This window comes from Misgurnus anguillicaudatus, chromosome 23 (assembly GCF_027580225.2).
Source record: "Misgurnus anguillicaudatus chromosome 23, ASM2758022v2, whole genome shotgun sequence".
Lineage (NCBI taxonomy): Eukaryota > Metazoa > Chordata > Actinopteri > Cypriniformes > Cobitidae > Misgurnus > Misgurnus anguillicaudatus.
Genome location: NC_073359.2, coordinates 36,192,966 through 36,218,970, shown reverse-complemented (window position 1 = coordinate 36,218,970; position 26,005 = coordinate 36,192,966). Strand labels below are relative to the sequence as shown.

Below are 26,005 nucleotides of genomic sequence, written 5' to 3'. Positions count from 1 at the left end.
GATGTCATTCATGTTGTGATGTTGTGAATATTAGATTTGACTGATTGTCGCAGAAGTTGTGTTTATAAAAAAAATAACAAGACAAAACCAAAATTTTTTCATATTATTTTTATTTTGTGTGTCTAATAGTTCATAACAGCTGTAACAGTAAAGTTTATTATATTTGAATTATAATTAAAATTGTATAATTCTGACCAGCATGAACATAAAAAAGATCTATAAAATGAGTATTAAGTCCAACACAGGTTCAGAATATAAAACAGGATGAAATATGAAAAGTGACGCACCAAAGAAAAGTGTACAGATCGTATGAAAGACAATCATTCAATAGTAAACATTTAAAAGTGTAGAAAGTACACACACGCATACACACACACATACACACAAACACACACATACACTCTCTCTCTCTCTCTCTCTTCACTTTTGGGAAAGCGTACGCCAGCTATCATCACTGCGTCATCCTGCAAAAGAAACATTGAAACTTTAATGCAGAAGATGTGAAATAATGTTTGTTTTCAATGATCAGAAACTCACGACTCAGAAACTTCAGTCAGTTTGTTTAGGAGCCAAAGAGCCGAGTCATGAAATAATCTGGATTTGACATCTGATACACAGACAGACAGACAGACAGTGTGTCCCATATAGCTTTTTTTGGCTTCATAGTGCACTTCTGATCTGACGTGGATGTCTCAAATTGTGGGTAGTTGCATTTTGACAACAGTTTACAACAATATCACATTTCCTTCATACATAAGACAATCCCAGAATGCATTAGAGGATCCATCCAAGATGGCAGACAGTGCTGAAGGTATATAAGTATATAATTTACTCAGAAATGGTTTCAAATCACATTTGTGCATGTGACTTCATTTGAGTCAGATTACTACGTTTGAAGACATCCAGCTTCATGGACTTTATCCAGGATAACATATCTAGTGTTCATGTCTTACACTTCTACAGTCAAAAGAGTAAGCCGACACAATGATCTAAAAACATCTCAAAGACCTTTAGCAGCATTGAGAAGAAGACAAATATGTTTATCTAGCGCTTCTGTCTTTGTTCATCTCTTACCCCCTCACAGCAGAATGTCAGCCAGTTTCTCCTGATAATACTCATAGTTTTCCTGGCAGTCCTCCCACGGCGTGAACGGCTGATCGTCGTTCTCCACGAACGTATCCCAGGTGTAGTTGAAATCCAACGGCTTCATCATGCGGAGTTTGCAGCCGGCGGCCACCAGGGCGTTTAGCCCCGCCTGGATCTCTGGCTCCTCCCACTCGAAGAGTCGAGCGGAGAAGATGGACAGACGGACGTTTTTCCGAGACTTGAGGATCTCCGCCAGTTTCGCAGCGCAGGCGGCGCACGGGCTGGACGACATGTACCAGGTGATGTTGTACTTGAGGGCGGGGTCACAGTCGGGCAGGATCTGCTGAAAAAACGCATCCTCTGCGTGAGCCCCTGCATGCTCGTCCTCTATGTAGCCTCTTAGGAGGCCGTCGGCCCCGGGCCCGAGATCCACCAGATAACACAGGAAGGTTTTATTCCGACCTGATGAGTATTCCACGTTCTTAAACTGGAACTTGAAGAAAAACGGATCGATGCGATTCCTGAAGACACATGAAAGATGTTAGCAATAGTCCTAAATCTCCTCAGTAACATTTCATATCATGATTTAGATATTTTTGGTGAATATATAACAAAGAAATGGTTTAAACTTCTGATAATGAATGATGTTTTTGAACCAATGAATAAAATACTTTTGGCTTTGTCTCTTTATCAATCTTACGGGTAAATAACATAAATACGAAAGAGGATTAGGGCCAAGCTAAAATAAAACCATCTCGCGATCAAAGTCATTTTAATGCAAGATTTAACAAGTAATATTTAGAGAATAAAGTCAACAGGGTTCCCACACCTTAGTTAACTTCAAATTCAAGGACTTTCGAGGTGCAATACCTTCAAAATCAAGGACTAAATGTGGGGACACATTTCAAGTGAGAGCAAGTTTACATCGTGTTACCTTTTAAGATACATTGTTACAGTTTCCTTTCGAGGGAACTCGCGCTGCGTCACTGCGGTGACACTTTGGGGCAATATTGCCAAAGACGGCGTTACAGGGACGGAGGAAGTATGACAAGAGAGACGCAGCGTCTCGTTCCCTTTTCAGGGAACAACAGTTACATACATAACCTGAGACGTTTTCATGTGTCAAACACAACTATGAAAAAAAGCATTTTGGTATGAATCAACATTCACATACAGAAGATATAAGCATTTAAAGTGAACAGTCTAGAATTTTTATGATATTATCCTACACTACACAGAGAATAATATGGATTTTTTCCAGAAAACTTCTTGCATAAAATAGATTCAAGCACTTTCAATGACTTGTATCTATGTATGTATATTTTTAAAAACTTCCCAGGGCCTTGAAAGCCAAAATATTTTGAGAATAAAGTCATAATATTATGAAAATAAAGTCAAACTGTTCAGAAAATAAAGTCAAAATATTCCAAAAATAATGTAAAAATATTCCGAAAATAAAGTCAAAATATTTCGAAAAATAAGCTGAAAGAACTAGATTAAAGTCGTAATATTTTGAAAATAACGTCAAGTTAATAGTTTGACATTAATTTATTTAATTAATTTTTTCATTAACATGTTTGTAGTGATGTGAACAAACAGGTCTACAAAGCAGATACCAAATAACATACCTGCCTTATTAATAAAACAATATGAAAAAATAATATTTTTTTATTTTAACTTGGCCCTTTTTCTCCTTGGTACATGAAAACTCATTTGCATTTTAAAGGACACACCCAAAAACAGCACATTTTTGCTCACACAACAAAGTGTCAATTGTAACATGTTATAATAAATTATTTATATGGTATTTTAAGATAAAACTTCACTGGGGACACAAAATATTTATTTGACATCTTAAAAAAGTCTTATGTCCCCTTTAAACACATACTGATATGCACGTTAAATAAAAACATCTGTCAAATGTATCAATGCAATGTAAATATAGCAACTGCTTAAAGATAGGTGGACACATTTCTACCGTCTCAAGCCAAATCTAACAAGCTTACATCTATATCAATTCATTCTAGAAGATAAAAACTTTATCGCAGTGCAAATTTGACGGGTGTATAGCAGCTAAAATAAGTTTTGAGAGTAAACACAGATTCATAAGTGAAGTTTTCTGCAGTGGTCAGTGTGTGGTTATCTTTAACACCTCCTCCTCCTCCTCCATTAGTGAACAGATGGAATGAGTATGCGTGTTATAAATAGCATCAGGCCGGAGCAGAAATATATTCATAGATTTTGACCCATATACACCGCTGTATTGTGTGTTTGCTGCCAGATTAATCTGCACCTGCTGCTAGATGATCCAGCATGAATTATAACTCAATGTGTTAACATTATTCAATTAATCATTACTGGACCACGTGCGCACATGAACAAAATAACGACAAATATTCATTCCTCTTAAGATAAAGACCTTATATACAGTATCTCCTCTGGAATATCTCAAGAAGGAACTCATCTGACAGTGCATTTTATCTGTTTGGGACTGAACCCGTGACCTTTTGAGCTGCTAATGCAATGCTCAACCAACTGAACGCGATACTTCAATGAAACATGATAAGAACTCATCTTAAGCCTCCTAAAACAACATCACAATGTTCATCTAGTTACAACTTTTCTAAAAAACCCAAGAACCATTTGAGGATTTGTAGATGAATAAAGATCTCAGATGTTCTTCTTAAAGAAGAAGAGAAAGAACGCTAAAGTCTTTAAAGGTTCTTCTGTGACATCAGACTGAGATTCCTGTTTGGTTTGATTTGAAAAGCTTTAGAAGAGAGACATCACAGATGATCAGTGTTGACCTTCAGAGGTTCAGCTCTGTGTGCGTTTTCATTCGGTTCAAGATCTCATTTGTGTGGTTTGTAGTGAATCATTAAGTTGAGATGTTTCTTCAGACTCACCCGGTGATGATCTCAAAGGGCGGCAGCTCCATAGGTTCTGGTTTCTCAGCGTTCTCTCCATTGCTGGCGGCTGCGGTCGCTCCGTTCTCCTGCGTCTCCTCCGTCTCGCTCACCTCAGATTTCTCTCCAGCTTTAGGAGTTTTCTCATCTTTTTTCACCTCCGGCTCAGCTCTTTCTTTCCTCCTGGCTGAGAAGCGAGAGCCGGTGCTGCTCTTTCTGTCGGCCATCGTAGAGACTGAACACACGCACAAACACACACTTAAGTATTTATAACAGCACAGGAGTGAGTGTGTGTTTGTGTGTGTAGGGGGGTCTAGCAGCTGTTGGTATCTTCTATAAAAAGACCGGATGACAGATTGAAGGAAATCTTACAAGAGGTTACCCATGAGAAGATCATCAGTCTAAGGTGTTTCTCCTGAAGCTTTTTTACTGATGTATTTTTCTTAGGAGAAAGATCTAAGAAGAAGGAGACCTTAGTATGGCTCCATGTTTTCAGATCTGTGAAACAAACAGATGCAAATGACATCAATGAGATGATCTGTAGAAACCAGACACAATGAAACACAACTATAATGTTGAAGGTGCTGTAAAATATAAAACTTATTTATACACTGTCAAAAATAAAGGTACAAAGCTGTCACTGGGGCAGTACCCTTTAAAAAAGGTGTACCTTTTGTACCTTTATTTCTGAGAGCATAGATGAATAATAATGAGCCTCAAACATGATTGTGTCTTCCTCCTTATGTAAACCTTGTGCATGCAAACAGACCAATCTCAACATAACACAAACTGTGACGTTCAGTCCAGATGTACACCCCATCATTAAATTACACATTAATTACAATGTTGTTACTATGTTAAAACAAAGTTGTGACTGTTGAGTTAGCGGAGCGCTATACGCTAGTTGTTGCTATATGCTAGTTAGCGCTGTATGCTAGTTACTGATATATGCTAGTGTTTAAGCCCGATTTATAGTCGTGCGTAAGTTCTACACCGCAGCTACAGCGTAGGCTATCCGTAGCCTGTGTGTAGCTCTGCTTAGGCTGACGTGCACCTCGCAACATTTTTAACAGCGTGTCAGTTCTACGCGGACCGCAAGCGCTGTGAATGGTCCACCAGAACCCCTCCCGTCAGGTAAAAAAACTGCGTCATAGGTATTTCTGTTTGCGACGGAAAGTTGAGGAGTGATTTAACTCAAACTGCAACAAAAGTCGCTGTTTATTTACTTCCATCATTGCTGGTCTTCTCAAATCATACACAACAAGTTGCTGTTTCTTCTTCGTTTGTGGGTTAACTTACGAAGCTTCTTCTTCTTTGACAGTTGCGCTGTTACTTTGGTTACACGCGTGGATACTGCCTACCAGCGGTGTGCGCGTGTGTTTGCACGTCGACGCAGACAACAGTGCACAAGTATAAATGAAAACTGACGCGGAACCTACGCTGTCGCGGCTACGCCGTAGGACCTACGCACAACTATAACGAGCCCTTTAGGCTGAAGTTCTACTATTGACGTTACAGTTACGTTTTGCAGGTCCATACTGAAAAAACACAAACATATCACTCAGAAACGTCCATTAACAATCTCCAAATAATTAATTATTCCTTACATAAGATCTGTTTACACACACACAGAGCTACTGAAGGAGAAACAGCCAATCAGAGCAGAGCTCAACATTATTATTCATGACCCTTTCAAATAAGGTAATAATAGATCATTTCATTCTAAAAGTTTAAAAATGGACATGTAAATCTGTCTCTGGATCATTTTTGCACTATATAAAGTCACAAACCTTCTGTGTAGATATCAGACAACAATTGAATGCATTCTTTGGCACCTTTAAAGCATCTTGTGAAGTATTGCAGCTCTTATGTGGTCCAACTTATAGTATTACATGTCACCATACAGTAGTTTTTTTATTAAAACATGCTGCTGAATGAGTACTTCACATTGGTTCAAACCTTTTTTTTGATTGGTTGTTCAGTGCTTGTACCATAGGTGTCCACACGGTGGCGGCAGTGTTGAGCTTTACTGAGTCTGTTTAGACATCGCATATAAACCCCAACACAGGGACTTTACTGTCATTCACTTATTAATACATCACTGTGTGTGTGTGTGTGTGTGTGTGTGTGTGTGTGTGTGTCTCTCTGTCTGTGTTGTGTGTGTGTGCGCTCTGTCAAACTGACCTTCATGCATTACTAGATGTAGTCAATATATAACAATATAGACCCCAAGCACTGAGTAACACACACACACACACACACACACATTAACATGATGTTTGGAATTTCCCAATTACCTCTATTGTTCTGACATTATGATAATTATTCATTCCAACCCTAACAAACCCTTTTCCTGACACTGAAATGTCATTTGTGATGTCGCTGTTATTATAAACATCTATTGTTCAGACATAAAGTAAATAATAGTGACTGCAGACTAAAACTAAAACCAACCCACTAACTAATAACTTCTTGTGCTCTGATTGAGTTTTAGTGATGTCATCATCGCACATACACTGAAATATGCACACACACACACACACACAGACAGAGAAAGAGACACAGACACACTTTAGTGATGAAATAACTTCACATTCTCACGTTTATTAAGTCTTCAATCAACATGACAAAAGAGAGTGAGAGTGAAAGACAGATAGAGAGAGAGAGAGAGAAAGGGGGCCCTAATCTTGTATTGTACCTTTATTTGACCCATCACGTGCCTTCTTAAGTGTTAATTTGTATACTTCAAATGTTTATATTTTAGTCTATTTTATATTTTTATTTGCAGTAAAACTTTAATTCCACCTAGAGAGAGAAAAAAACTTTATTAACAATTAAATCAATCCCTCTTCAAAAACAACACATTTAACAAACTACAACATAACCACTGAAATCACAACACAAAACAATTCACCATCACATACTACACACAAAGCACCATAACTGCACCACATCAATTCAAAAGTAGAAAATATCTTCTATAATTTTATCAAATCTAAAGTCCATCAAAACTCTAGACTTTACCAAAAACTGAAAACATGCATTGACATCACCCCCAAAACCAACAGTTGACACATAAAACCATTCACCCGACAATACTTGAAACCCAAAATATAACTCAATACAAAAGCTTTCATTAAACCTGGCCAACAACTCTTTCATCAACAAAAGTTCTAGAAAGAACGAAAAAGAGAGCGAGATAGAGAGAGAGATATGAGGTGACACTCATGGAAATTAATCTTCAATCAAACCTGTTCATTTACATTCCAAGACATCTTTCCCTCATAATTCATCTGTGTGATGTTGACAACTAATGGAAAATCTGCTCCAGTTATGGAACAAGAGTGAATTCTGGAGAAAATAAAACGTCACGGACCAAACCTCATAAAACAACGACTTAATCATTACTATAGACCAGCACAGATATGTAAGAATACACTTAAAAACTAATCCTGTGACTATCAAAACACTTAAGACTCATCCACAACAATAGATGCATGTGTCAACTAACACCACACAAACGTTAACCCGTCTGTGTGCGCAAGATACAAAGCAAACATTGAAACGCCAGCTTGTCTTGCAGCAAAGCGAAACCTGTTATAATGTGACACACACACACAATATTGACTTAAGACTCAAGACATGACGTGTGTGTGTGTTTGTGAATTCATTCTTATTTATCTTTAAAGTGTGTTTTCTTCATAACCTGCCATGTCATGTTTCAAGTTCATGTTACAAGATTTGCAAAGCCGTTCTTTGGAAAAACGTAAGGAGGAGAGCGATAAAGACAGATTCGCTGGAATTCCCCCTCCCACCCGGCACATTCACCTGGTCACACCTCTTTCAGTGTCTCACCTGACCACGCCCATCATCTCTAAAGGTATAAACATACTCAACAGTGGGTGGATCTGCAAAACTTCACCACAATCTGAGCGACCATCACTGAGATTAAACACGTCTGGATTATACATCAATAATATTTTACCTGACAGCTGAACAGCTTGAGATCACTGCAGCAGGTAAACAATATGATTACATTATAGTATTTATTAAGTAAAAAAAACAAAAATTATGTTTGTTATATAATTATAAACAAGAATCATTGATGAAGCATAAAACTTTCTTTTTTTTTGCATTTTGTTAAGACAGAAATCTAATGGCGTCGAGTGAACTCTGTCGAATTCTCAACAACGCGAATGCCAACCTGTACCCATCCGAGCCACAGCCCAACCTGTTGAGCATGACGATGCCCGCCATCAGACCACCACAACTCTCTGAAATCATCTTCAACAATAACAGCAACACAATGGGTAAGAGCTCATCGTCTCAGATCCTTGATGGTTCCCATCGCCCGATGGTCTAGACGCACCAAAAATCTCTCATCCCTGCAGTTTCTGACTCTTGAAATCATTAACTCAGATAATGTTTAACTTGGCCTGCACAGAAACGCTTTCGTTTCGATCTTTAGCAGTGCGGTCATTGTTGACACTGTGATCAAACATTATGTGGTGTGAACGCAAACATGCACAACAAAAGCTCGGCAAACCTGAACCTGTAGTCTTGTAGGTTAACAATACTAAGTTTCTTTGAACCTGTTCTCCAGCAGGTCCCTGGCACCAGGTGAATCCTCAGTCGTGGAGCAGGCAGAACGTCCTGGAGTGGATCGGATATCACGTGGAGGAGAGCAGGTTTGACGCCAGTCTGTTGAATATGTCCTGCTGTGAGATGGATGGAGCCACACTGTGTGCCATCTCCAGAGAATCCATGACCAATCTGTTTGGGGCCGTGTTTGGAGAAAAACTCTACCACAGTCTAGAGAACCTAAAAGCTAGATATGGTGAGCAGGAGGATTCAAATGTAATCTTTAATTTGATGATTTCCTTCACTTGAACGCATTAAAAACCTTAATGTGCATCTACAGATCTGTCTGACAACTCGGTCCTGAGTGAATCTGAATTCGATCTACTAGACACTCTCCTGTTTCCGTTCATGAGCGAGCCTGGTCTCGGATCACTGCTGGAGACGGTGGTGGTTCAACCCACGGGTAAGAAACAGTTTTTGATCACAAAACCAGCAATGTCTGTACCTCACGGTCTTAACCTCACATTTAAATGCCGTATTTCTGCAGACAGATCCGATGCCGACTACGGTTACTTCAGTGAGTACAGAAACCGTCTGACTCCAGAGAGCGACCACGGTTACGACTCTCTATCTGAAAGTCTACAGAGCTCTCACAATGGTACGAAACACACCAGTAACTCCAAATTGTTTTCTCTTCAAATGTCACAGAATAAAAGTCCTAAAGTCCTGCTTTTTCCCTGCAGGGAGTTTGATGAACCCAAGCTCACCCGAGTGCAGTGGAAGCGATTCTGATCCCGAATACTCCGAGAAGCCTTCCTTCATCAGCACCAGTAAGTTTCCCCAGTACACGGTAACAGTAATAGGTTTGCCGCCCATCTAAACTCGTCTTACGTGTCTGTATGATGTGTTTTTCAACAGAGATCTCCGTGAAACAAGAACCAACAGAAGTCAAGAAGAGAGGTAGAGGACGACCCCCGAAACAAAGCCGAGGATTCGATCACTTCATCGAGTCCAAAAAAAGCAAACACGGTAAGTGAATTACCCGAGCGCAGTCCATCAAGTAGATGATCGAGTAAACCATCTGTACTCAACTGTTCACCGTCTCGTATTTCAGCTCCGAGAGGAACTCACCTGTGGGAGTTTATCCGAGACATCCTCATGCACCCGGAGCAGAACCAGGGTCTGATGAAATGGGAAGACCGTAGAGACGGCGTCTTTAAGTTCCTAAAGTCTGAAGCCGTGGCTCAGCTCTGGGGTCAGAAGAAGAAGAACAGCAGTATGACGTACGAGAAGCTCAGCAGGGCCATGAGGTAAGAAACGCTGCTCTGAGATCAGTCAGTGCTTTATCACAGCAGACTCAGCAGGATAATCAAAATCCTCTTTTTTCTGCAGATATTACTATAAGAGAGACATTCTGGAGAGAGTTGACGGCCGAAGACTCGTCTACAAGTTTGGTAAAAACTCCACCGGTTGGAGGATAGAGGAGACTGGATACTGAAGTGGGCCTGAAGATAAAGGGTCACATTGAAACGTAGAGACTTTGGACTCTTGATAATAAGGAACTTCAGGTTCCTCTCTTTAAAAAAACAAACTCTTTCCAGAAGGAAAGGTTGCAGAGAAACTGTAAGCCAGTGTTTTGGCTAATGTAGGTTTTATGAACCATTTAAAGTGCGGTGTTGCTCAAGTAGATGAGCTCAAGTTATGATGACACGCGGGCGTGGCTTTGATCAGATTATATACACCCAAGCATATTATGACTCTTTATATAAACACAAAGTCTTATGTATAAATGTAAAGTTATTCAAATAGCTGAACAAAAGTGGAATAACAGAAGGATGTTTTGGGGATATGAAGTATCTTCTGATGTATGTATTCCACTGTAAGAGCTTTATATCGTTTTTAAATACAATCAAGTGCAAATCAAAAGCTCGATATGTTTGTGATTTAAGTCACTGAATAACGTGTATGAGGTTTTCTCTCAGATACTTTATTGTTGTTGTTTTTTGTAAAACGCTTTTCTATAATAAAAGTTATGCTTAAAAGACTAATAGTTGCATTTTGATTATTCCTACCAGCTATTTATCTACACGACAAATGAATATATGTACCTGTATATGTATCACTGTAAAAATAGTTTTTTACTTAAACATGTAACTTAATTTGTTTAGGCGTTACCAATTGAAGTACTTTTTATCTAACTTTGACTTAGTGTAGTTGAATTTTTTGATTAAACCTTATCTCTTATTTGTGCCTCACCCTTCTGAACTATGTCCCATTCCCGACCTTATTTCAACATTGATAGACTTTTATTATCAGATATAACTATCCTAAGTGACGCACTTTAAAGTAGATGAAACGATCGTTCGATTCGTTTTGATGTTTTCTGTTAATTGCACAACTGTCAAGTTCAATTTGGGCATTATTACGAACCGCAGTTAATAGTTTGAATAAAAAACGTGTTTGCGCATCTTTCTGTTAAATAAATGTCACTTGACGTGCGATAACGTTTTGAATTGTGACATAAGTAAACACGTCATATTTTAGTAAAGAGATACCTCCGGGCGTTTACTACAGAGAAAGATCTGAGCCAACGACTGCGGCGGCTTTTTTTAGTTCATCACGAGTTCAGATGCAACAATCGCATGTTTCATACAAGCTTCTCATTTGCATTTTATTACAGAAGTGACTGTTGTGTAGAGGCACATCATTCAAATACGACACACAATGACATTTGAATTTTAAAGCCACATGCAAAATGACACAGTCACCAACTTTATCAGTCCTCTTGTGTTTGTTTCAACATCATTTAATACCTGTGAGATCTGCAGAAAACCCTCGGAAAGTTTTCACGAACTACCCTGAAATTATGGTCACCTGAGAAATGTAATCCATCAAACACTTATCTGATTTCACAATCACCGCTTACTAAAAGTTTCACTCGGAGATAATTCACGTTTCGAGTGTAAGAAATAAAAGCGTATGTCTGAAATAAACGGATTGTTGGCAAACGTGAATCTAACTGTCATTGTTTGTGTGTAATAGTTTCGTTTGGCAACAATGCAGAAAGTATGCACACAGTAAACATCAGGTGTATTGTGATAATGTCCATCTATCATGTGACTAACAGACATACGTGCGCGCGTGTTTTCACGACTATTGTACACTCCTAACATAAGAATGATTCAGGTCAAGAATGTTTTCGGATGTATGGGATGGGTGACCTGAATGTGGGCCATGTTTTTCTCTCCTGAGATGAACTTACAGTCTGTCTACAAGGTTAATAGGCCGTAACAATGACTGGTAAATCCACCAAGCGTTTATCAGCAGAAGGTCATAAGCTCTTAGAAACAGTGACTGATAAACTTCTGCATTCACAATGCTGCTACTGAGATCTAAAGCAGGCCGAACTCACTATCACTTCATAGTTAGCTGATTTTGATAGTTATCAAATCATGTTATTTTTTCTTAAAATTAAAAGTAAGGACTTAATCACAGTAAAACCTCTTTACTCCTGCTTACATGCAAGTTTTATTTTCTGATTATTCACTAATGTTTTGGGTTAACCCCAATGCACAGCACAAATAATGAACTTGCATACTAGACACTTGTTTTAACTTATTTACGTTAAAGTCCCACTGTGATGAAAATTCAATTCAATTCAAATCCATGGGCGAATTCATCATTTAACACCACTGCTATTTAACAGATAGATGTGAAAAATTTTTGTATTTAAATTCGGTTAGTGAAGCACTGTCATCACAAACACACGGGAGCAGACCTGAATAAATGTGTTGAGCTGTGACACTGGCACGGTTAAGCGGTAATTAAAAAAATGACGCGGTAATACTAACCGTTGGACATTTTTTGTGGTTAACCATTAAACCGGTAATCATTACATCTTTAGTGCAGTTCATCTTTAGTGCAGGTTTGTGTGAAACCGAACTTAGTATGTGTCTGATACTGCCGATTGTAGCATCTATCTACATATATATCTATGGTCCGAGTTGTGCGATTGAGAAGAGGTGGACACTAATTTGCATATTCATAAATCGGAAAATACTAAATGAGGCAAGGGTGTAGCTGTTTAAAAGCATGAAGAAATATCTGTGACAGGTCAAACTTTTATATGCTATTATGATTCTCAAAGATGATAAAATGATTGACTGCAGGGATACTTAATGATAAACACATTCCTATGGACGTATTTCGTTTTTGCTTTATTTCTTAAAGGTGCTCTAATCGAATTCATGCGTTTTAGACCATAAAACATTTTCGTTACATACAGCAAACATCTCCTCACTATTTGCTTGCTACCTGTCCGCTGATCAAACTGTAAAAAACCGCGATCTCTGTAGACAGCTCAGGCTTTACAAACTGCAATAAAAACACAGTGGCCAAACCTAGCACCACGAAACAAAACAAAGTGTTCCAGCCAATAAACAACAAAATGGATTTTTGGGGGTTGGGCGTGTTCATGAAAGCACGGAAGGTAGGGGGAGGGGAGGAGTTAGCTACGCTCCGTTTGTTTGAAAACAGTTCAAAGATCAACAAAAAGTGACGTCACACAGATTCACTGAGAGCGCCTTTAAAGGGGACATTTAAAATGCAAATGAGCTGATCTCTGCACTAAATGTCAGTGCCGTAGTTGGATAGTGCAGATTAAGGGGCGGTGTTATTATAATAAGATCCCCTTATGACATCACAAGGGGAGCTAAATTTCAATGAGCTATTTTTTACATGCTTGAAGAGAATGGTTTACCAAAACTAAGTTACTGGGTTGATCTTTATCACATTTTCTAGGTTGATAGAAGCACTGGGGACCCAATTATAGCACTTAAACATGAAGTCAGATTTTCATGATATGGCCCCTTTAATAAGAAATAAAGACAAAAAATGTCTCTGTAAGAGTTTTATACGCTGCTGTCGCGTAACTTGCATTATTTGCGCTGATTCTGTATAAAGACAGACTGCTGACAGCAAGATGTTGACAAGAGTTTAGGGAAAACTTACTACGAATTTGAACTAACAAAAACACATGCAGACTTTAGTTAGTGCCCTATAGATGCGATTAAAGTGTTTACTTAAATGACATTTTAAGGCGATTATACTTGCTATGATTATTCACATTATTTTGATGGCAGTATTGTGTATACATGAGATGAAGTGTAATTGCAATATTTCCAAAATCTCACTGTAATTTCATTATGAGGGTGCATGTAAACATGGTCACTGTTTTGTTGTAAATGCAAGCGTGTGTGTGTTATAGTGTTTGTGTATAGAGCTTTAGAGAAGAGTACAGACTGTTTTCTTTACTCGATGGTGTTTTGGTAAAGCTCATGTCCCATCATGTTTGTTTAAAACATCAAATTCCAACAGAACTCTCTGGAAAACATCTGATGATAAAGATCAGGATTCACAACTCAACAGCTTTATTTATAGCAACTAAACTGAAAGTAACAAATATTAATATCACTGAAACATGACACTGAGTTGTACACCAATGCATTAACATTTTTAATGGAAAAAATGTTGTTTTTGGTGTTAGAATATTCAAATAAATTGAATATATAATGATTTATTTATATAGGACCTCTCTAATTAACAAAGTATAATTAACTCAACAAACATAGTAATGAAGCGTCATGATTGATGATGCTTTTGGATGTCTCAGTTTATATATACATGACAGGTAAATAAATACATAGATATCTGTCTCATTCATCATCACAGTCCCACCAGATCAGACCGAGAATCTGACAAATACAACAATAGCAAAACTGGGTCGGCCATATTATCATGAGAAATTCGACATTATCAGACCTTTCACTGGATTATTCAGGTTATTAAAAATAATTTCGGTCCTAAACTTAAAGGCAGGTGCATTTTAATCATGTTTCTGTTTTCTTAAATATAATAAATAAATTATTTTTTTAAATAAAGTAAAAGTTAACATTTCTGTTATAATAACTGTACAGTATGAGGGTGTTGTACTTAAGGTTTGTCAGCTGGCTCCGCCCACATCCTGTCTCTCCCATAATGATTTCATCAAACTGATTTGCATAATTCTGCAGGGATTTCCCCCCTCATTCCCCGTAAAATTCCAAGTAAAAAACATGTCGATCCCACAAAGAGAGAGAGCGGAGTGAAAGTATTATGTAAAGGTAAAGTTTAGATCAGTGGTTTAATGTTTATAATAATATGTTAATCATTTCAGATATTCAGTCACATATTCAGTATTGATTCAGTTAAAAACACTGAAATATGTGATACAGAACCCACTGGTGAATTATTTATTAATCAAATTGTTTAAAAACAGAAACTCTGTCTCTTAATTCACACATTTACATGCATACTTTTCTCCTGATCAGATCACAGATCAATTGGCATCTGATCGAGCTCTATCGTATTGATTAAGTTGTTTACGTGAAGGCTTTTTATTAATATTAAATATTTCAATCTTTTACTGCAATAGCAATGCATAAAGGATTAAATTGAATAATTACAATAAATATACATGAGAATTATTTATCAAAGCTCTTAAGCTAGAAGTATAGTCCTGTTTTTACACATACACGAGGGTCTGTGTACAGTGGAGGAAATTTCGTCATCAGAATAGTACGCATGCACTGTATGCACACCAGCAGAATTTTGTAACTGCGCATACTTTGCATGTGCGTACAGGATGATGTAGTATGAAGATTCATTCCATTGTGTCACAATGTGCATGTGTCGAACATCTTTGTCAAGTCAAATAAACTATGATTTGCAAGGCTGTGCGTGTACGATCACGTTCACGTAAAAAAAAAACAGATGATACTTTGAGCTTTAAACATACAATCACCATAATCACAATTATTTATTAGACAAATAACCATCTTTGGCACATGAATCAAAATATTCAACAATATTCAAAATTCAGCACAATTATGTGCATAATATCTAGTTTATTATATCGCCCATCTCTATTAGAAATTGAAGATCACGTAGAGTGCCTTGCATTCTGGGATATAGTGTCTTAAATACTATGCTTTATTCTAAACTGCACTTGACATCTATTGCACACAAATGCTAATTTAGCACATTATATAGTACAGATTAGGGATGCGTAATGAATAATCGCGATTAATAATCACGATTAAATCGCAAATAAAAGGTTTTGTTTACATCATATATGTGTGAATAATTATGTATATATAAATATGCATACTTGCATGTATAATTTTAAGAGAAATAATATAAATATAAATATATATTATATAAATGATACATAAATATACAAATAAAAACATTTCTTAAATATATACATGCATGTGTGTGCATTTATCTATACTAGGGATGCACTATATATCGGCCAACATATCGTTATCGGACAATAACTGCTTATTTTTAATATTATCGGTTATCGGTCTGATAGCAAAATTATGCCGATAAATGAAAGCCGATAAATGATGGATTATTTTGGTTTGTTGAACCACTTCACTTGCTCATTGCTGGCCATGTGGAGTTTTGATTGGTGCTTTCTGTGACATAGCACGAAGATGACACGTGTTGCGGGCTTAAGAAGAGTATGCTAGTCTAGCGCAAAGACAAGATTTCTACGGTCTGGGAGTTTTTCATTGTGAAATTAATATGAATATTTATCGGCCTATATCTCGGTTATCGCCCCCAAATATAAAGAGTTATCGGTTATCGGACAAAATTTCCATATCGGTGCATCCCTAATCTATACAAAGTTATTTTATATATAGTCATATATATGTAACAGACTTTTATTCTGCTATAGATTAATTGCGATTAATCGTTATGAATCCCTAGTACAGATAGTATGCAAATCAGGAAAAAACCCTGAATTAACCTTTGAACGTAAAACACAAAAAGGAACTTACACAGTGACCAAAAATCTCACACAAATTATAGTTTAACCTTTTCTTTCAACTTTGCACGCACTGTTTATCCTCTCAACTGTGTAAATAAACTGCGCCTACTTCACTATCCTCTCCAAATCATCCATTTCAAACATTCCAGTTACACAAACCTTCTAATAAAACGTAACAATCCTTAAACCAGACACAGACAATCACACAAGCAGTGTTTCAGTGAGTGTTGTATTGTGCTGATGTTGCAGTCACAGCATTTGATAAGAAACAATGAGATCAAGTTATTCAGACACACCCATCTCTGATCTCTGCTTATATCACTTCTACAGGAAGTCACACCAACATTTCCTGACATCACATTAAAAATCATCTACACATCACAATACAACTGAATCAGACAACATGAACAACGCTACACACGTTACTCCCTGGGGACATTCATATTTCACAGCAGTTTCACTTTCACAGAAACTTCATAACTAGCATACAAAGCTAACATTTGCATAAATGAACAGTTCCATGAGAGATGTTGAAGTTCATATTGAGGGTTGAATGAAAACGTACTTTGAGATCTTAATAATCCAGAACTAACCTAAATCTTTTTTTCCCCTTTAACACAAAAATCTAACAGACTTTAGCAGTCTCATGTCTGCAAAATTACATGCTTACCATCATGAGTGTGTGTGTCTGTGTGTGTGTGTGTGTGTTTGTGTGTGTGTGTGTGTGTGCGTATTATGTTGTGTAGTAACAGGTCTGATTTACCTCATCACTATTATTGTATGTGTCCTGAATTTCCAGAATTGAGAAACACAGCAGGAATGATACTGGCCATAAAAGACGCACAAACACCTGAACGCAAAGGCACACACCTGAACGCAAAGGCACACATCTGAACCCATGAGTTGCACGTGTACGTAAGCTCTTAAATGCTTTGACTGGAAATAAGTCATATATAATGTTGGTCATTTAGATGTCCTGGCTGCAGGTGTAATAAACATCATTTATGATCAGATGTCTCTTGTGCAACTGATGCTTTCCCACATGTGAGATATAATATCTGTCAACACTGATCTGATATCAGTTGTTTTATGATCCTGTTGATATTATTGTGACCGAACAAAATGACCTGCTTCTGTAAAACTGATAATCACATACTAAACTAACAGAGACAAACATATTATCCCTACATATCTATCTATCTATCTAGGCAAGAAAAAGTATGTGAACCTTTGGGAATTTCATCTTAGATTTTCATCATAGATTTTTATCTAAGTCAAGGGTATTGAAAAACATAATGTGTCTAAAAATAATTACACAAAAAATCTGATCTTTCATGTCTTTATTGAACGCACTCATTCAACATTGAAAATGTAAGTGGAAAAAGTAAGTGAACCCTTCACATTAATAACTGGTTGACCGGCAGCAATAACCTTAATCAGGGGCTTCCTGTAGCTGTGGATCAGACCTACACATGGATGTTTATTAACTGATAATTTTAGCCCATTCTTCCTGGCAGAACTGCTTTATCTTTGTCATTATGTGTTTGGCCCTTCTTCAAATCAATCCATAGCATCTCTATTGTGTTGAGGTCTGGGCTCTGACTCCAGAAGGAGGATTTAGTTTTTCTGAAGCCATTCTGTTGTGGACTTGCTCGTGTGTTTTGGGTCGTTGTCCTGTTGCATCATCCTTCTACACAGTTTCAGCTTCATTATCCTGAAGAATTGTCTGTTATATTTGGGAATTCATCTTCCCCACAATGATGGCCAGGCCCTGATGCAGCAAAGCAGGTTCAAATCATGATGTTTCCTCACCCATACAGTTGGGATGATGTTTTCATGATGATATGCCGTGCCCTTTCTACGCCTGATGTAGCGCTGTGTGTTTTTCCAAATAGCTTAATCTTAGTTTCATCAGTCCACAAAACTTCAGGTGTGCAGCAATGTTCTTTTAGTAAGCAGCGGCGTGGTGTCCTACCGTGGATAACCTGCTTGTTCAGTGTTTTACGTATTGTAGATTCATTAACATTGATGTTGGCAAGTTCGTATTATCTTAACCAGACTACAGGTGTGTTTAAACCTGACTACAATGAGCTTTTGAGGTCATTAACTCAAGGGTTCACATACTTTTTCCACAAGCACTATGACGTTTTTTGGTTAAGACATGAAATGAAGACATGAAAGATCTGTCTGTCTATCTGTCTGTCTGTCTGTCTATCTATCTATCAAAAGAATTATGTTATTGTTAGTATTTATTACTGCATTGACGTCAGTATTTATGCGTCTTTATTGACTAGTTGTCAGGTATTGTTTTTAAATATTTTCAAGCATGAAACATTTCAGGTTGTTGTGACAGAAGAAGAAGAACACACCCACAGACACACCAGCAAACAACAGCTATAATAGGAAATATCCATTCAAATCTCAGTTTAAATGCACCAAATACAATGCAAAAAACTTAATTTCTTACTTACTATTTTTGTCTTATTTTCAAAACAAATATCAAAAAATTCTTTAAACGAGATGCAATTTCTTGATGAGCAAATAAGTCTAGTTTTAAAAACAATTTAAGTGAATTTGTGCTTTATAAATTAGTGATGCACCTATCGGCCACCGATATTTATCGGCCGATTTTTGATGAATTTGAAACCATCGGCATATCGGCAATAGCACGAGAAAGGCAGATACCGATTGTTTATAAATTAACTGCATAAAGGCAATGAGTTGCATGTCTGTTGTTCAATTAAAATGATTTAATGTTCTGGTGTGCACTATACTTAAGCACAGACAGAAAACCTTTGTTGAGCTGGCTCAAATGTCTTGGACAATAAAAGAAACAGACTGCACTTTAGAAGCGGAAAAGAAGTCCAACTTTTATTGAAGTAGCAATATTTATATGGCCAGTTGAATGTTAATTAGATCCAATCCTTGTTCAGTAAAAATAATTTGATGCAGAAATAAACTAGCTAATAGACCAACTGTATAGTATTGTATACAAGTGTTTAATATCGTTATCGGCCAAAAGTTGTCTGTTTAAATCGGTATCTGTATCGGCCCAAAAAAATCCTATCGGTGCATCCCTATTATAAATGAATTGTTTTATGCACAAATTTACTTACATTTGATATGTTTTGTCTAAAAACTAGACTTATTTTCGTGCACATCAAGAATTTTTAAATATTAATTGATTGAATTAATTGATAAAATAATATCCTATAATTTGACATAAGAAAGTAAAACAAGCTGTTATTGGGCACTGGGTGTTTGGTTTTTATTTGAATATTTATTTATAAATGTTTATTTAGTTTCATCCAATTTCTATATGTCTCTAATTTATCATTATTACGTTTGGCCTCAATCACCAAGACTGCTTTCTCAATATTAGCATTAGCATTAGCATTAACATGTGTGTGTCCGAGTGTAAAGAAGCTCATTCATGTACTAACTTTAAACCCTCACAAGTAACCGCTGGTTTATTGTCTGATACACACAGTTTGATCTGTAAGCGTCACATGAACAACACTCCTGAACTCAGTTTTATCTGAATACATCTTAAATAAAAACGTACAAATCTCACAAAATAACATACATCGATGCGTTTTAACTGTAGATGAAATAAGGGTCAAAGGTTACATGCTTGAAGTTTAACATTAAGCTATTGAGATCATTGAAGTGAATAGTAAACTTGGGCAGGGCGGCATATTTCTGTGTGGATATTAATAGAGTACAGCAGCGTGTCTTTACCGTAAACGCTCTTTATCATAAAGATAAAAGACTTGTGAAGGTGGTAAACATACGGACACAGGAGACGCAGGGGTATAGGGTGACATGTAGGGTGATACTGCTTTGACACTGGACTGTATTGTTGGTTATATTTCCCATGATCCTCCAGGAGGATGTGAACTGAACTGCACACTTTTGGTAAATAGCGAGAGAAGATTCCAGTACTGGGTCATAATCTGCGCAACATGACATCACATTCATATCTAAAGAACTAAAATTTAAGCAGAAATGTTTAAAGGGAAAAACAGTACTGGTTTCTGGTGATGCTCTTGTAAAAAAAGTAGCTTCGGTTTAATGATTGTTTTCAGTTGATTTGTGATCTGTTTAAGGGTTAATTGTCGGATTAATATTTGAACCAGAATGATAACAATCACATTAGCAAACGCTGACATCACTCTCCACCAATCCCAGAGCAGACTCCGCCCACAGGGCTTGGTTTACGGGCAGCGCAGACATCATTTCCAGTAAGATACGTGTCTATGTGAAATTCTGGAGCTGTGCCAGATACACCTGTTCAACAGGTATGTGTCGCTCACTGCAGGTGTAAAGTGTCTTTTGTGTGTGCTATACACATTGATTGTTTGTGTGTGTGTGCGCATGAGTTGTGTATAGACAGAAAGCGGTGTGAGGGACATTTGATATATCAATACATCACACTCATATACTTACTGCAGTTTAATTTAGGTCCTATTCATTTCTATTAAGCTGGATTTCTTATTAAGGTTTCTAAAGTGTGGAAGACATAGAGTATAATTATGAATATTAACCAGTTACACCATGATTACTGTAGTAAAACCATGGTTTTGCTGATAGTAATCAATACACCAAAAACCATGGTTACTACACTTTTACCACAAAAAAACATGGTTAATTTTCATAAGGTAGTTTTATATAAAAACATTGCAATAAAATAAACACAGCTTGAATGCACTGTTGCGTTGGATAAAACATATTTCTGGTACTTGAAGTGCACTGATGCATCGTGTGGATTCATGGAAAATGATATTAGCGAATTATGAATAAATCTTCTGTACTCTGCATAGATTTGGTGTAGCTTGTCTATTTAATACTGGTACATTTGACATAATTAAATTGTATTTTGAAATGTTTGTTAGCTGAACTGAATTGAACCGTCAAAGGTTTTGTTGATTGTCATTTCTAAATGAAGTGTGTCTGTGGTGAGTGACAGCTGCTGTTATATAAACATGTGATGTGTCGAGAAAAGACGCCGCTGCTATCTGCGCTATGTTAGAAATGATAAGTTCTGCCAAAACCTCTTCAATTGTTTGTTTTGCAAGTGTTAAAAAAATCTAGAGTATATAATGACTTACATTTATGAAAAAATATAACTATGCTTTTAAACTATATATTTAAAAATACTACTAAAAATGTTTAAGACTAACGTTCATCAGATTTTATTAGATCATGATAATGTTTATTTATAGTTAACGTGTTGATTTTACACCTGTGTGAACATGAATCACCTAAAATGTACTGCAAAAATATCTCAGAAACATAAAGTTAGTTCTGAGAAAACATCTAGCAATATTTGTCTGTCGGTGACACATGCTTTGATATTTTTATTTGACTTGAGTGTCCAAAAACATTTAGCGCCACTATATATTTAAAAACCTAAAAGTCTGTTTGGTTAAATATTGACATGGTGGTTTTAAGTTGGACATACAAACAGAGAGGAATATTTGTCAATCCGATGAACAGATAAACCTACAAATCTGTCTAAATCTGTCTTCCTGCTTGGCAGTGGTGAGGAGGTTTGGTGAAAGACTGGTTAAACTAGAGTCCGGTAAAAAATGGAGCATAACACCAAATCAAACCAGTTTATAATCAGATGACTTGCAACAGAATGTGTGTGAAGTTCAAGGTGAGTTTACACTAACACGCTGCAGAATGATGGAGAGATGTTCATGAATACTCACCCCCTTTAATACAAGTTTATTTGTAATCATTTTATTTTTTAATTGATAAATAACTGCTAAAGCAAACATCACTATTACCACAGCTTGTCTGTAAATTTAGGAAGAAAGCGCACAGTAACTTACTAACAAACATTAGACCACCTTAGTAAATGCATACCACACTACGGCTGCAACTAACGATTAATTTCATAATCGATTAATCGGCCGATTCATTTTCCAACTAATCTGATAAAAACCTAAATATTTACTAAATAAAGCACTAAATGAGGGTATTCATGTGTAGAAGTGTACTTTTAAAAGTGCAAAACACTACTACAGAGGTTTCTGAATATAATCTTTTTTATTTTAATATTTGAGCCTTAAATAAAAAAGCTAATAGTAAAACGTCTTAAAATGTCAACATATATATAAACAAAACATATTGAGTCTTCAGGGATGTGCTGGTGAGGATATTTAGCCACAGATTAATAAAATCATTTTAATTTTCAACTTTAGACTTGATGAGTATTAACATTATTCATTATTAACAAAATAAATAATCCATTATGATATGAAAGTGATATAAATGTGTGGTTACAGTTATAAAAACCTGGATTCCCCCTTACTTTAACACAGATGTTTAGTTTGTATTTCATTACTATTTTTCTGAAAACCCAACAACAATTAAACAAATATAAACTCACTTAAATTAAAGGACGAGATTAAATCTTTATTAAGCAGCATTCTTTTGCGCTTTTGCTTTAGTCTGTAAGGTTTGCCAGATCCCCGTAACAGAATTCAAAATTAGTCCAAAAGCATCCCAATAACTATTTACAACCCAAATACCAGATATCGGCAGATACCGATATTTGGTGTTTATATTAACTTGCATTAACTAAATTCTGAAGATTACATTTATGTTATTCATTTATTTGTTATTCATTCATATAATGACCATTAATATTAAATATTAAACTAGTGATTTTTTTACATTTATTATACACAGAGCTCCAATTCATTGCATGTTCCTTTTTTATTTTGATTGACAGGATATATCAAGACTATCGGCTGTTTTTAAACTATCGTCCGATAGTGTCAAAAATAGCTTTTACCGCATGATACCGATTATTTGGCGATATATCGGTGCATCCCTAATTATTATGCAGTCCTACAACACACTTACAACTCAAAACACCTTAGCAACCAAATAGCGACATACTAATAACCACGTAGACCACCTTAATAAATGCACAGCACCAAACAACTCAAAACAACATCCTAACAACCACTACAAATACACCTATAGCTACACCCTAGTACTGTTAGTGATGAGTTTTGCACCACCTTTGTTTCTTTCAAAATCATAAACAGTACACGGATTAAAAAAATGAATGTTTTAATGTAATTCCTGTGCAAACAATACTTCTTTGAGTCATTTTTAATAAGTTCAACCGAATTTAACGCCCTACTCTATCAAAATCAACAGAGTTCAGGTGCATGTGATCATTAACCAGATAACCCAGTTAATAACCGGTTGGAATGAGAGAAGTATGTTGACCGTAACTGCACCGTGTTTGACTTGAACTTATGTAAGTAACCAGCAGGTCTGGTCGGTCTGGTTTCTCAACAGAAGAATGAAGTCAGTTGCTTTGACAATAGCGGGTCGATGCGCGGCGACACAATGGATCTCGTTTACAGAAAACTTTAATCTGCATGACCTGCTCCACACAAAAACACACAATATTGCACACGCTAAACAAACAGCATTGCCGCACTTTACACACACACACACACACACACACAGAGTTTTAACACTTGTACACATATAGTTGTTGTTGGGTCTCAGGGTTATCAAATTTTCTAAAACCCGTCTTTCTGGGTCCGATCAGAGTGTTTTGTTATACGTCGCAAACATTTGCAGCAGACGTGCAAAATCTCAATGTGAAACCTGCTTCGGCTGCATGCTGCACATATTTCTGCAGAAAAACCGAATCAAGGTTAGGGGATTTTTAAGTGTATGATTATCACAGGTCAACTTTTAACACATGCAATTTATGTTCATTTAGATTTTTACCTCTGGGTATTTCTGAGTTAATCTCTTTTTATTCAGTTTACACTTACTGCAGTTTAGCAAAACACCAACTGGGGTAAAAATTGGTGCACAATGGGGGTGAAAATGATGATGGGATTCAAAATTATTTATGGTAGAAAGTCCTCCAGAAATGAGATTTATATGTGTTTCTCCATTAGATCTGCAGTTTGTAGTTAAAGTAAAGCTGAGAGTCACAACACTTTACTGCCCCACTGTGGTCACACAAACAACACTGTCTACTATAGTTTACCACAGTAAACCTGGTTATAAGGGCTTATCAATGCATTAGACTTGCTTTAATTTTTTTTCTCTTTCTTCATTTATGATGTATACTTCTTGAATATAAATTCATTTGACATATTTAAATGTGTTTACGAACTTTTTGCACTGACTTCGATGTTAAATAATTAAATAAATTCTATTCATATTTATGAACACCTGTACTGGATTTAGGGTAGTCGGGTAGTTTGGGCCAAGGAGACGTTAATTATGAAGTTACGATTATAAAAACTGTATAAAACCGTAGAGCTGCTCTATTATGGACAAAATCATAATCACGGTTATTATTATTTTATTATTAATCATAATCATGGTTATTTTAGGGGGGAACTCAAAACACAGTTATTTTGCTTAAAACACAATCGCGAAAATTTTTTTTATTATTACTTTTTTCTGCAAAATTTTAATTATTTAAAACAATTACTAAGTAGCTTTGAAAACATCCATTTATTTAACCATTTTCTAAAGTAAGTGTTGCAATAGGCTACATGTGTATGAGTTTAGTGTAGTGTAGTGTAGTGTAGTGTAGTGTAGTGTAGTGTAGTGTAGTGTAGTGTAGTGTAGTGTAGTGTGTTTAGTGTGTAGTGTAGTGTAGTGTAGTGTAGTGTAGTGTAGTGTAGTGTAGTGTAGTTTAGTTTAGTGTAGTTTATACATTTATAAAGCACATTTAAAAACAACAGAAGTTGCAACCAAAGTGCTGTGCAACAAAAATAGAGTATAAGTAAAAAACGCAATCCATACAAACAAAGTAACACATAAAATACAAGACTAAGCCTTACAATCACATCTGTCCAGCAGCACGCAATTTATATTTTAATCGCACAATAAATGTTTTACCTCGATGATCTTGTCTTTGTAATTGTTTGAATCAAAAATTTAAAAAAAAACATGATTTATTGCACAGCCCTATAAAACAGGATGTAATTTTTAACAACTGAACGTTTTCAAGAATTTAATTCCGATTAAGAACTGTTATTGTTAATAGAACTTGATGCGTTTTTCTTTATGTGCATGAAACATGAAATAAAATCCTTTGAAAGTGTTTTTATGATGAAGTAAGAGAAAACAATAGAAACAAGCTTGAGTCAGATGAGGACAGACAGATTACAGACTCCTATTTCAGTCAAACATGAATCAAACATCATGAATCAAGACTCAAGTTTCAGTGGTTGTCTAGAAAACACAACAATCATCTCACAATCACAGAGTTTCGATGTCTGTGAAACAACTTAAAGTGTCTGATGAGGGTCTGTCAACATGTTCTCTCTCAATTTAAAAGAAGTCATTTAATCTTGTGCTAAAGAAATACGTTGATAAAATCTAAACCTGTCACAAATGTTTCTTTAGTTAACGTCAAAGTCTGTGAAAATTCATGAAGTTTTGTAAGTGAATATGAGAAGAGCAGTGTTTACCCCGAGGGCTGCTATTAGAGACAGTGAGTATTGTCATGATGGTGTGTCCAAAACGTCACGTCTGAGCCCCGGGGACG

The 26,005-nt window shown here is 36.4% G+C and overlaps 2 protein-coding genes across 6 annotated transcripts; one reads left to right on the top strand and one right to left on the bottom strand.

The window, feature by feature from the left end:
* Positions 1-103: 103 nt before the first annotated feature.
* LOC141348961 (C->U-editing enzyme APOBEC-2-like) lies at positions 104-26,005 on the bottom strand. Of its 3 annotated transcripts, XM_073862421.1 has the most exons (5): positions 25,929-26,005; positions 4,365-4,490; positions 3,993-4,227; positions 1,075-1,607; positions 104-464 (listed from the first exon to the last, which is right to left on the bottom strand). In XM_073862421.1, the coding sequence occupies exons 1-4, from the start codon at positions 25,963-25,965 to the stop codon at positions 1,079-1,081; spliced, it is 927 nt and encodes a 308-aa protein (XP_073718522.1). In that variant the 5' UTR covers positions 25,966-26,005; the 3' UTR covers positions 104-464; positions 1,075-1,078. The 3 variants fall into 3 exon arrangements, with proteins under 3 accessions (XP_073718522.1, XP_073718523.1, XP_073718524.1); XM_073862422.1 differs by lacking the exon at positions 4,365-4,490; XM_073862423.1 differs by lacking the exon at positions 25,929-26,005 and having other exon boundaries at positions 4,375-4,393.
* LOC129453257 (ETS-related transcription factor Elf-3) lies at positions 7,876-10,617 on the top strand. Of its 3 annotated transcripts, none has more exons than XM_055217404.2 (9): positions 7,876-8,011; positions 8,138-8,302; positions 8,599-8,829; positions 8,914-9,036; positions 9,121-9,231; positions 9,317-9,403; positions 9,492-9,602; positions 9,688-9,883; positions 9,966-10,617. In XM_055217404.2, exons 2-9 carry the CDS (start codon positions 8,149-8,151, stop codon positions 10,069-10,071), a joined length of 1,119 nt encoding a protein of 372 aa, XP_055073379.2. In that variant the 5' UTR covers positions 7,876-8,011; positions 8,138-8,148; the 3' UTR covers positions 10,072-10,617. The 3 variants fall into 3 exon arrangements, with proteins under 3 accessions (XP_055073379.2, XP_055073377.2, XP_055073378.2); XM_055217402.2 differs by having other exon boundaries at positions 8,596-8,829; XM_055217403.2 differs by having other exon boundaries at positions 7,877-8,011; positions 8,142-8,302; positions 8,596-8,829.